General features: G+C 57.7%; 1 protein-coding gene across 13 annotated transcripts in view; it reads left to right on the plus strand.

The window, feature by feature from the left end:
• Positions 1 to 13149: 13149 nt before the first annotated feature.
• Positions 13150 to 13768, plus strand: part of LRRFIP1 (LRR binding FLII interacting protein 1) — a 100865-nt gene continuing 100246 nt past the window's right edge. For all 13 annotated transcript variants that reach the window (XM_058665191.1, XM_058665188.1, XM_058665189.1 and 10 more), the window contains exon 1: positions 13150 to 13306. In XM_058665191.1, the coding sequence (XP_058521174.1) occupies positions 13217 to 13306 (90 nt within the window). In that variant the 5' untranslated portion in view covers positions 13150 to 13216. The remainder of the gene's footprint in view (positions 13307 to 13768) is intronic.

Genomic DNA, 13768 nt, shown 5'->3' on the forward strand with positions numbered 1-13768 from the left:
GGGCAGGTGGGGAGGGGACAGGAATGTACTTCCTGCCACCTGCAGGAGCTGCCTCCAGGAGCCTGGGGACACTCAGCCCCTTCCAACACCTCCCAGTTCCCCTGTAAGCGAGGAGTTGGACCAGCAGGCCTCCAACAGCCTTCTCACTCCTGCTAGCTACACGCTGAGCCCCAGCGCCCTGAGCAAGACCTGGAAGGTCCCCCTTGCCAATCAGAAGGGGCCTTCCCCAGGGAGGAATGGGACACAGGGGAGATGACAAACTCCAGGCAGTGTCCTGGGGGCCATGTCCGGCTTCTCACCTCCAATTCAAGGAAAATCTTCAAAGATGCAGTGAAGGGCCATGAGCAGCAAGACTGATGCACACAGCAGACTCAGGTCTGAGTCCGGGGGTCAGCGTGTGCAAGGGGGCCGGGGTAAGCCGCCATCCGTGAGGCCAATGTCCAGCGTTAGGGAGCCACAGGGAGTCCCAGCTGCTTGACTTCTGATCCAGCGCCCTGCTAATGTGCCTGAGAAAGCAGCAGACAATGGCCCAAGTCCTTGGGCCGCCGCACCCACATGGGAGACACAGAGCAAGCTCCTGCTTCCTGGCTCTGACCTGGTCCAGCCCCATCTGTTGCACAAGTGAACCAGCCAATGGAAGCTCTCTCTCCGTCTCTAACACCTTTCAAATAAATCAGTGAACCTTGAAAAAAGAAAGCAGACACATGGCATTGCCACGGTGAGCTTGCAGGCCTAGGTTAGGGGTTAACTGAATGTGTATGGCGCAGAGCTTGGGGTGTACAGGGGCAGGGCTTGGGTGTACAGGGGTGGAGCTTGGATGTGTAGGGGGTGGGGCCTGGATGTACAGGGTGGGGCTTGGGTATAAGGGGAGGTCCTTGGTTGTACATGGGCGGGGCTTGGGGCAGAGCTGGAGTACTGCCTGCCTTCAACTTCTCCTTTCGTGGAAATCAGGCAGAGCCCGGCCTCAGGTGCATGGAGGGACTTGGAGCGTCCATCAGGGGTGTTTCATCCTCACAAAATCATTGAGGGGACGTGGCCAGCAGCAGCAGCCACGCTGGTTATCTGTAGCTGGGCCAGGAGCGGGTTGGAGTGGAGCAAGCAGGGCTATTAGACGGGGTCGCACAGCCTCACGTCAGCAGGGTCAGTGACACCAAGTACTGTGGCCCCTAACAGTGCAGAGTAGGCACACCGGCCGGCCCTCCCCGGGGCAAGCAGCTCCTGGAGCTGAGGAACTAGAGGCACTGTATGGATTTTCCGGCCTGGACACCCACCTAGTGTCCAGAGACTGACTCTGCAACCCCAGCCGGCTCAGCCAGCTTCTCCCAGCCCACTTTCCCCTCTCAGCTGGAGTATCTGCAGTGACCAGGGATGGCTGCTTGTCTTCCCCATCCACAGCCCACCCCCCATGCCCCTGGCTCCCCCAGGGTCTGCTGGCTGGGCCTTCTGCTGCAGGTGCAGAGAGGGCTGCCTGCCCACACGCAGCGACCAGCAGGGCTCGGGCTGTCAGGGCCACCACATCCCCTCCTGAAGCAGCAGCCAGGCGAGCCTGCAGCAGGCCAAGGTCCTAGGGGACTTGTTGGCTGGGGGGCATCCTTGCGGGGCTCAGAGAGCAGGAAGGTTAGCTGAGCCCCCAGCAGACAGAGCCTTATCTCCCATTGCCTCCCAGATAAGCTGAAACCTTCACCCCGGCTTATCTCCATGGAAAATTCCAGTGGGGGTTTCTGCCAGCCAAGTTAAATTCCACGGCTCAGCAATCCGCTTGGTCGTGGCTCCCTGCCAGGCTGGCCAAAGCCATGCCCTGCCTGGGCTGCCGCAGCTCTGGGCCCCACTCCCCCAGTACCCCTCCACACACACACCCCAGGCCTCCCCTCCCCTCACACAACCTGAGGCTAACACATCACACACCAGTACGTTCTCAAAGCTCCACAGCAGCGGCCAACCAGACCATGAGTGCTTAAAACGGCTACGTGGCCGGCCACTTCGACTTCATCAGCTCCGGGTGACCCACGGCCCTCTCTGCCCTAGTGCCTGCCTGGCACCCCTCATGCTGCAGCTGGAGCAGGGGACCCCCAGTATCTCCAATGCCACTCCCGGGTCTTTGTCCCACGACCCCTGACCTCTGGCATGGGGGCTGGGAGACCCTGTTTCTCTGATTGAAGCTACAGTTTGTGGTGATTCCCTAGGGTGGCACCAGGAGGCCATGACCCTGTCAGCACAGAACAGCCCCTGCCTGGGACTACGTGGGTCGTGACCCTGACTCCCAGACATGCAGGGAGAATGGGCACTGAAAGAGAAAAGTAAGGGTTAATGCTTTTTCTGCTTCTGTATCCTGCTTGGCGAGATCAGATTAAAGGTAGGGGAATGGCCATGCTGGGCCTGACAATGGGAAGAGGGCCTAAGTTTCTGTCTCCTGATAAGTAAATTCCTTAGTCCGAGGAAATGAGGCCAGAGAATCCTGAGCTGGCGCCAGAGTGGGCTATAAAACTTAGCAAACAGGCTAACACCTTGCAATACGTGCCTATATAATGCCTGTACACCTGGACATCGGGGCTTCTTCTCCTTGCGGAGTGGGAGCCCGTTCGCGAACGTCAATAAAATCCCTCTTGCTTTTGCAGCCTCTGACCTGGTTATTGGGAGCTTTCGGGCGGCGACTCCTGGGGCCCGTACCTGTTAAACCCCCGCGGTTTAACAGCACAACATGAATGCATATTCACCATGCACCCGGTATTCTGTCCCAAGAGACTGACCGTGACAGCCATGTTCTCTGGCTAGGCACTTGACCGCAGAGTGGACACCAGTGAGACAGAGAGAAAAGGAACAGGACAGGGTGGGGTCATAGTGGCTACACTTACAGGGATGCCCGCACGAGCAGGTGCCAGCTTATAATCTGGCACCTAGAACTGAAGCACTTCAGCGAGACACATGATGTAGCCAGAATCCCCTGACACCCATGCCCCATCCCCTCCTTCCCAGCTGCTGCAAGGCGACAGCCTGGTGGCCTTGTCCCTGCTGACTGGGCAGGGACCAAGGAAGCTGCAGCTGGTCCTGCAAGGGTCCCTCCCCCTGCAGCCTCCCAGCTCTCCAGACAAGCGGGGTCCGGGGGAGCCCTTGAAGCGATGGTGAGCTCTGTCACCCCTGCGGGTGACAGACGAGCAGACTTCCACCCTGACTTTGCCATCCTGTGAAAGCAAGGAGGTTCAGTGAACACAGTCCCAGCTCGTGGCCTTGGAGCGGAGCCCTCTCTGCCCCGTGCTGGCTGTGTGACCAGGAGACAGGAAAAACCAAGATAGAACGGAAGCTGGTGTGGAAAGGGGCTTAAGCTGTCTTAGAACAAACCATTATTTGCCCATCAGAAGTACCGCCCACCAGGGCGTCCAAGTGTGCTCCGAGGCAGAGGGACCGGCGCCCACCCCTGCCCCTCAAGCATCGCCAGGGAGGCCTGTGCCCTGTAACATTGCTCAGTTCGCACCCCCAGGAGGAGTCCCGCTCCCTGAAGGCCTTGCACCTGCGCACCCTGGGCACACACGGGGCATTTGGGGTTCTGTCGAGCTGCCCGTCACCTTCCATACCTTCCTAGCCTACGCATGTGCGTCTCCTCCAAGTTTCTCTCTTGTGAGGAGACAAGGGCCCCCTGGGCTAGCCTATCCCGCAGCTCTCACAGCTGGGGCCTCCCCACAAGAAACTCAGGGTGATGTAGCCTCAGCTTCCTGGGACTGAAGAACAGAAGCAAACATGGCAAGTGACCAGCTTCAGCTTCCAGCTGCACCTGTCCGGGCAGCTGGCCCTCTCCTCAGCACCTTCCCCTGTGAAATGTCCAGGCCTCGGGCTGGGGCTGCAGGAGGCGGCAGAATAACTGAGGAGGCCAAAGGAAGCATCGCCAGGTGAAACAAAAACTTGAAAAAGAAAATGGTCATGCCAGCCACGCAGTAAATGTGGCTGGCAGATTACAACCCAGAGAAAGCAGGGCTAAGAAGACAAACGTTTATGATAACACAGTCCAGGCCCTTCTTCCCGTTTGGGCACCGATTGATGATGGGCACTGGGACCCTGTCCCCAGGGACCCTCAGCAGCTATTTGTTGAGTTTGTGGGCGAGTGGGCGGAGGCAGGAAGCTGCTTTCCCCCGAGATGTAAGCGCGGCACAGACTCCGGCAGCCAGCCGAGGACAAGGGGTGTGACACCTTCCCCAGGAACCGAAGCCGTCGGAGGGCTTGTCCCACGTGCTGTTCACCAGCACAGGGAAGGACAGAGGCAAACAGGGTGAGTGCTGGGTTCCTCGTGTACTGTTACTGGAACTCACACCCACACACACACACACACACACACACACACCATGAGCACCGGGACCATACACTCCTACTGGAACTCACACACACACACACACACACACACACACCGCACCCTGGGACCATACACTCCTACTGGAACTCACACCCACACACACACACACACACACACACACCACACCCTGGGACCATACACTCCTACTGGAACTCACACACACACACACACACACACACACACACACACACACACCATGAGCACCGGGACCATACACTGCTACTGGAACTCTCACACACACACACACACACACACACACACCACACCCTGGGACCATACACTCCTACTGGAACTCACACCCACACACACACACACACACACACACACAACGCACCCTGGGACCATACACTCCTACTGGAACTCACACACCACACACACACCCACACCCACACACACACACACACACACACCGCACCCTGGGACCATACACTCCTACTGGAACTCACACACACACACACACACACACACACCCCACCCTGGGACCATACACTCCTACTGGGACTCACACACCACACACACACACACACACACACACACCGCACCCTGGGACCATACACTCCTACTGGAACTCACACACACACACACACACACACACACACACACACACACCACGCACCCTGGGACCATACACTCCTACTGGAACTCACACACACACACCACGCGCCCTGGGACCATACACTCCTACTGGAACTCACACACACACACACACACACACACACACACACACCGCACCCTGGGACCATACACTCCTACTGGAACTCACACGCACACACACACACACATACCACGCGCCCTGGGACCATACACTCCTACTGGAACTCACACACACACACACACACACACACACACACAACGCGCCCTGGGACCATACACTCCTACTGGAACTCACACACACCACACACACACACACACCACGCGCCCTGGGACCATACACTCCTACTGGAACTCACACACACCACACACACACACACACCACGCGCCCTGGGACCATACACTCCTACTGGAACTCACACACACACACACACACACACACACACACCATGAGCACCAGGACCATACACTGCTACTGGAACTCACACACACACACACACACACACACACACACCACACCCTGGGACCATACACTCCTACTGGAACTCACACACACACACACACACACACACACACACACAACGCACCCTGGGACCATACACTCCTACTGGAACTCACACACACACACACACACACACACACCCCGCACCCTGGGACCATACACTCCTACTGGGACTCACACACCACACACACACACACACACACACACCGCACCCTGGGACCATACACTCCTACTGGAACTCACACACACACACACACACACATACACACACCACGCACCCTGGGACCATACACTCCTACTGGAACTCACACCCACACACACACACACACACACACACACAACGCACCCTGGGACCATACACTCCTACTGGAACTCACACACCACACACACACCCACACCCACACACACACACACACACACACCGCACCCTGGGACCATACACTCCTACTGGAACTCACACACACACACACACACACACACACACCCCACCCTGGGACCATACACTCCTACTGGGACTCACACACCACACACACACACACACACACACACACCGCACCCTGGGACCATACACTCCTACTGGAACTCACACACACACACACACACACACACACACACACACCACGCACCCTGGGACCATACACTCCTACTGGAACTCACACACACACACCACGCGCCCTGGGACCATACACTCCTACTGGAACTCACACACACACACACACACACACACACACACCGCACCCTGGGACCATACACTCCTACTGGAACTCACACGCACACACACACACACATACCACGCGCCCTGGGACCATACACTCCTACTGGAACTCACACACACACACACACACACACACACACACAACGCGCCCTGGGACCATACACTCCTACTGGAACTCACACACACCACACACACACACACACCACGCGCCCTGGGACCATACACTCCTACTGGAACTCACACACACCACACACACACACACACCACGCGCCCTGGGACCATACACTCCTACTGGAACTCACACACACACACACACACACACACACACACCATGAGCACCAGGACCATACACTGCTACTGGAACTCACACACACACACACACACACACACACACACCACACCCTGGGACCATACACTCCTACTGGAACTCACACACACACACACACACACACACACACACACAACGCACCCTGGGACCATACACTCCTACTGGAACTCACACACACACACACACACACACACACCCCGCACCCTGGGACCATACACTCCTACTGGGACTCACACACCACACACACACACACACACACACACCGCACCCTGGGACCATACACTCCTACTGGAACTCACACACACACACACACACACATACACACACCACGCACCCTGGGACCATACACTCCTACTGGAACTCACACACACACACACCACGCGCCCTGGGACCATACACTCCTACTGGAACTCACACACACACACACACACACCACGCACCCTGGGACCATACACTCCTACTGGAACTCACACACACACACACACCACGCACCCTGGGACCATACACTCCTACTGGAACTCACACACACACACACACACACCATGCGCCCTGGGACCATACACTCCTACTGGAACTCACACACACACACACACACACACACACACACACACAGCATGCGTACTGGGACCAGGCACTTGATCCTAACTTGCATTGTGATTACATTTGACTGCAAGAGAAAACAACCTTCCAAGGGAAACATACGCCACACGTGGTCTGTCCAGACTGGTTGGCTCTCCACTTCCTGCGTTTACACGGCTCTGCGGCTGGGCTCGATGCAGGACGCAGGTAAGACCATGGCAAACGATTCTTCTTTGTACCAGTAGTAGTATTAGCACTAGCATTAATAAGAGTTATAGAGGGAGATCTTCCGTCTGCTGTTTCACTCCCCACAAGGCGGCGGTGACCATTGGGCCAGGCTAAAGCCAGGAGCCTGGAACTCCCTTCTGGTCTCCCACGTGGGTGGCAGGGACCCAAATCCTTGAACCATCTCCCACAGCCTTCCCAGGGTCACCAGCAGGGAGCGGGACGAGGAGCAGCACAGCCAGGATCGAACCAGTAACGCTCCTATAGCACGCTGGCGTCTCAAACGGTGGCTTAATTCAGTGTCCCACTCACTTGCAGAAATTTCGAGTGATTTTTCTCACAGAAACTCTTGTGAACGTGATTCAGCTCAAGAAAGGATTTGATGACACATCTGTGCTATTTTAAAACTGGCAAATCAGGCACACGCTGTGCTCTTCAAAGCCACAGCCAAAAATACGCTCACATCTTCCCAGAACCCCAAGAGATCAGAAACATGTGTGCCCCCTTTCCACTCCAGAGGACCGGGGTGGAGCGCCAGATGAGGACAGCACTGCTCTGGGGAGACCGTTGGGTCCTCAGCTGGCCTGCCTGACCACCGGCTGCAGAGGCCCAGCCTGCCAACAGATGCCTAGTGGCCAAGGCAGCCCAGAACAACTGGCTCCACCCTGCAGGTCACAGACACTCAGGCAGCAGAAACTTTGCAGAGCGCCAGAATAGTGGAGAGTGACAGTGGAAATATAAGCAATGCGCTTCGTGATCCCTCTCCTGAACGGGTCTCTAGCCAGCCTGGCACTGGTGGGCATGAGGGGTCAGTGCCCCCCATCTCCATGAGTCATGCAGCCTGTGCTTTTCTGTGGAAAACCATCACCCATGTATCTGAGGCAACAAAAGATAGGGGTGCTAACTGGTGGAACAACTTCCTCAACTCTGGAAAAACAGGTGGCAAATTTGCTAGACGCCAGACACGCCCTCTCGGCATCCATTCTCCCAGCTGAGAGCTACACCTCCTGGAGGAGGTGCTATGTCGGGTGCCGCCCTCAGCAATGGTCCTTCCAAAAACTGTCACAATAAACTGTGGGTTCACATGGGGCCTTAAGGCAGACCGGCTCCTTCCTGCCTCCCTGTGTTTCCACTGGCTTCGTTGTTTGGCCCGAGAGCAGGTCTTTCTCACAGAAGCACAATTTACACAGAACAAGATGCACCCATCAGGTGTCAACACAAGGTCTTCAAGCCTGGGCACAGGTGTTTGGCCTGACAGCTGAGCCGCTACGTGGGTGCCCAGGATGGAGTCTCGGCTCCTCTCTGCTAAAGCAGACCCTGGGCAGCAGCAGGTGACGTCCAGGTACGTCCCTGCCACCCACGTGGTGTCCCCAGACTGCCTTCCTAGACCCTAGCTTAAACCCAGCCCTGGGGATTGAGGAGTTGAGCTAATGAGCTGAAGGCCTCTCCCTCCCTCTCCCTCTCTCGCTCCTTCATCCTATGTGATAACCATCTCACACCGATACAGAACATCTCAGTCACCTCCTGGATTTCCCATGCCTCTCTGCAGCGCCCCACCCCCTCCTTGCCAGAAGATTCCTTCTTCTGACTTCGGGCATCCTGGCTTTATTGTCGGCCTCCAGCACCTCCTATGAGTGCAGCCATTCAATGTACACACTGCCTGGTGTCTCCCTCCGCTCGGCAGTCTGCCACTTGGCCCACATGGTGCAGTCTGATCTGATGTTATTCAATTCATTTATCTCCTTACAAATCACTTTATTTGAGAGCCACGAGGGGGTAGTACATTCCTCCAATGCCCAAACCAGCTGGGACCAGACCAGCCAAAGCTGAGAGGTGGAAGTGAACCCAGGTCCCCCTTGGGGAAGGCAGAAGCCCAACTCCTTGAGCGTCCCCTGCCACTTCCCAGGACGGGCAGGAGCAGGCCAGGATCCCAACGTCCCCCGCCGCCTCCCAGAGCCAGCAGAGGACGGCAGGAGTAGGGAGCCACAGCCAGAGCCTGAGTAAGGGACTGAGCCTGGAGGCTCTGATGTGGGGCCAAGGTGTCTCAATGGCAGGTGGCATCAGCATCTCAAGGAAGCCTTAGTTATAAATAGTGTCCTGTAACACCTAGCCGGCTCATTCTGGAATTCGTACATCTTTGCTGAAATTCCCTGTCTTCACCACCCACACCCACTTGTGACAGTACTTCATGCTACCTGCCTGTCCATTCCCACTAGTTGCTCTAAGTTCACGAACCTTCACCCTTGACCACAAGTCATCTGTCTTGGCTTTGCGCTTGTCCTGGTCATGGTGGGCAACGCTTGGCAGAGACTCCGAATCCAGCTAACTTCTGCTGAGGAGCATCAGCGTGGGTCTTGGGAGACACTGACGTTACCAAGGTCCTGCACACCAGCTCAGTTTTATAGACACTGGTTTTGGCGCTGCACCACCCCACTCCCCCCCCCCCCACACACACACACACACAAAGTTCTGGACATAGCAATGGCTTCTGAATGAGTTACTGTACAAATTCTGAGGTTTGACAGCTAACTGCTCAGGCCAGTACAGGTAGAAACTGGCTCCCAAGGCACCATGGAGACAGCGACTCGTTGCCTGGGCCAGCTGACATCACCTGGCTTGCCTCCTTTGGAGGTTGTGTCCACTGCCGTCCACTGCCTTCCCTAGCCGCGCGTGATTCGCTCCCCTTCACACACCTCTTCTCATACTTGCCGGCTCATCCGTGCGCTTGGCGGGATGGTTAGTTTGATGCCCACTTCTTCTCTGCCACTTGGTTTTTAAAAACCAACTGAACTCAGAGCTACTAACCCCAAGCTAGAGGGAAACAGATTCTCCTGCTGGTCAGTACGTATTTGCAGCCCATCTCCCTCCTGGTTAAAAGAAAACTGGCTTCCCCGCTAGTGTGCAGAGCAGCTGTGACGACACACTTGTTCCGTATTGCCTGAAGAATCGGACAAACGGAGCAGATGATCTTAACTCACCCTTGATTCAAGAATTAAAGAAACCCTGGCTTACAACCCAAATGTTCTTGATGATGAATACATCTGGTGAACATATATTCCAGCTTTTGCCTCTTTAAATTTCATTTGGAAGAGCCAGGGCTTTGGTCCACCTGCTGATTCACTCTCCTGGCAGGACCCAGGCCAGGCCAAAGCTGGGGACTTAGGAACCAAATCCAAGTGTCTCCTGTGGTGGCAGCACCCCAGGCCATCGCCTGCCACCTTGCAGACTCTACATGTGTGGAAGCCAGAACTGGGACTCCAACCCAGGAACCCTGGAATGAGACCCAGCGTCTTCATCATTAAACCAGACACACACGGGCACACACGGCTAAAGGGCCCCCACCACAAATGTGTCGATTTATGTGTGACTTACGCGCACCTGCCATCAGGACTTAATCCGCTCAGCACGAGTTGGGTGGACAGGAAGTACACAGTCACAGCTCAGAGAGCTTTGGTGACATCCACTACCATCCTCCTACGCCATGACCTGGTTCTGGGGTCAACCGAGGGTCTCCAGCCAGAGCAGGCAGCCTCGCGTGTTCCTGACAGCTTTTACTTGGGGAAACTAGCTTTTAGGGACAATTCATCAAATGACTCTGAGTTTTAGTGAAAATTAGGTTACCCATAAATCAGCTGAGCCATGAAAACACATCAAAATAGGCTGGAAATGCTCTAATGACAAGCCTACCGCAGCCCCCACAAGAGCGCGGCTTCCCTGGGAGATGACAGGTGGCGAATCAAGGGACCTTACAGTAACCGTGATCCAACTTCCTGGTTTCACACACATTCACAGACACCTCTCTTTCTGTAAAGATTCAGTTACTTTACTTGCAAGTCAGAGTTAGAGAGGCTGAGATCTTCCCGTCTGTTGGGCCCACGCACTGGGCCACCCTCTGCTGCTTTCCCAGGCCATCCGCAGGCCTGGTGAGAAGGAGCAGCCGGGACTTAAACCAGCACCCAAATGGAATATGGTACCACAGACAGAAGCCTAATCTCACATGCCACCATGCCGGCCTCACATCCTAGTTCCCCTACAGAGATTCTCTCTCTCTCTCTCTCTCTCACACACACACACACACCCCGGCTCCAAAGGGAATCAGGGATGGAAAATGCACCTGTTTGGCACCTCTGTCACCCCCCTCCTGAAGGCGGCAGCACCTGTCGAGGAGATGAGCCGAGCATTTGGCCCTGGATTCCAGGCCCTGTGACGGGCCTTCTCCAGCAGCTTCCCTGGGCAGACCTCCGGAGGAGCACAGCAGCACCCGGGCTGACTGAGCCAGGGCCACTCAGGAGAGGCTGGCACAGTGGGTGCTCCTGCAGGTGTGTGTACCCCTGAGGGCCATCCCACAAAGCTGCCTGATGCCTCTGCCCACTGCCCCTCACACCCGGCATGCACACTCATTTTAGACCAGGGCCTTTGAGGGCAGGAGCTAAGGGACTGTTGTTTGGCTGTGCACCGAGCCCTATGACAGCTGGTGAGAGCGCATTCTTTATCTGCCTCTTAAATGAAGAAATCAGCAGAGAGGACCGAGGGTTCTGGGGCTTCTCCCCTGGGGGCTCAGCAAAGCCTCCGCCATCTGTGAGGGAGGGGCCCTTGTTGGCCAGTGACTCGGCAGGTGCCGTGACCTCCACTGATAATTACCCAGCCTGGGACCACCCAGGCCATGGACCACCTGAGAACCAGCAATAACGTGTCCAGCGATGACCCAAAGACAGCTCTTTCCGGAAGTGAGTGAGTGGACGGCAAGAACTCCCTGCAGCATCTGGGAGCCTGTCACACCACGGTCACTCCCTGAGGCAGGAGGCCCCATCCATGTGTGCCTGGCAGGTGGGCAGAGAGACGAGGAAGGCAGGGGGCTGCCCCTTCGATGCTGCTTCCAGCTGAATGAGAGGCCCCACCGCGTGTCAGATGCAGCATGTATGGCCTGGCCACCCCAGCTCAGTCCACACGGGCGCCCTGGGCGGTGTCCCCCGCATCTCCCCCACACCCCATCACTCAGCTTTCCTCTGTCACCGCAGTGGAGGGGGGGGTCCCCTTCTTGTTCCCTCCAGCACGCAGCTTCCAGGTCACCTGCCCAAGAACCTCCACCAACCTGGTCAGCTGGAACTACGCCCAAACATTAAGCACCCTTATCTCTGCAGGGAAAACCCTCGGGGACTTCAGTCCCCCGCCCCTCCCCTCTGCCAGCACGACACCCTCAGGGCCAGGCACCCCTGAGTGGGCCCTACATCCCCATCACTCCCAAGGCCCCCGCTGCAGGGTTGCCTCCAGGATTGATAGCAAATGGCTAACGCGCTGGGCAACACGGGCGGGGCTTTACAAACCGAGCCCCCTCCCCCGAGTTCTCCTAAGCCCACCTCCTGAGTTCCCACACTGGGCTCATGTCCGTGAATGCCTTCCTGACAGCTCTATACAAGGGCCGAGAAGACATCTGCGGTCACCCAGGAGGCCAGGGGCACACAGGCTCCAGAATTCCCAGGGCTCGGGCTCAGGTCACCGGGCTCGGCAGCGTGCCCCCCAAGAGCCTGGGGCGGATAGGTGCACAGATTGGCCCACGCCTGCGCCCATGCCACTCCGCAGTACCCATGGCTCCTCTGCAGCCCGGGACTCCGGGAGCCCTCCAGGCTGTGCCACCGCCCTGGTGCTGGCCGCTCACCCACCAGACAACCCCAGGGGTGGCCTTCCACGAGCCCTGGTCCCCACCCACCCGTGTCTCTGGTCCCCGAGTGCCCCCCGCGCCCCGGCCATCTCGGACCCCAGCGTTTCCGCGCCGCCCAGCCCCTCCCGCGGGGTCCTGGCGAGCCGGCGCCCCCGTCCCCGCGGTCCCCGCGCCCGCGTCCATGCGCCCGCTGACGCCATGACGCCGCGGCGGAGGGAGGGGCGGCGCGGGGCGGCGAGCGCCGGGCGCCGGGCAGCTGCGGTCGGCCGGCCGCGGACATGGGCACCCAGGGCTCGGGGCGCAAGCGGCTCCCCAACCGGGAGCGGCTGACGGCCGAGGACGACGCGCTCAACCAGATCGCGCGCGAGGTGAGGCGACGCGCGTCAGGCTGGGCCTGGGTCCCGCCGCGCCCCTGCTCTTGGCCGGCGGCCTGCGGGACCCTGCACCTCCCCAGCCCCGGACAGGGCGGCGCGCCAGCGGGTGAGGTTGTGCGGGGCGGGTCGGCTGGCTGTCGGGGGAGAGCATTGTGCACTGCGTGGGATTGGAGGATGTTGAGCTGACCCGGAGGTCTGGTGGACGGTCCCGGAGACCACGTGGCCCTGCCCAAGAACCCCGGGTGGTCTGTGACTGTTGCCAGTGATTGTCATGCAAGGTTTGACGTGCGTGCTGGATTTGTGGGGGTCCCTGATGCGGGTCTTCAGGTGTCCACAAGAGCTGGGCAGTTTAGCAAAGGGCTTGCTCGGTAATGAAGTTCACCCGTGACGAAGCCCGGCGCCCGGCTGTGCATGTGGGTTGCAACGCCCCTTCCTTCTCCGGGCTCGCAAGAAGTC

The sequence above is a fragment of the Ochotona princeps genome, chromosome 5 (genome assembly GCF_030435755.1).
Source record: "Ochotona princeps isolate mOchPri1 chromosome 5, mOchPri1.hap1, whole genome shotgun sequence".
NCBI classification, from domain to species: domain Eukaryota; kingdom Metazoa; phylum Chordata; class Mammalia; order Lagomorpha; family Ochotonidae; genus Ochotona; species Ochotona princeps.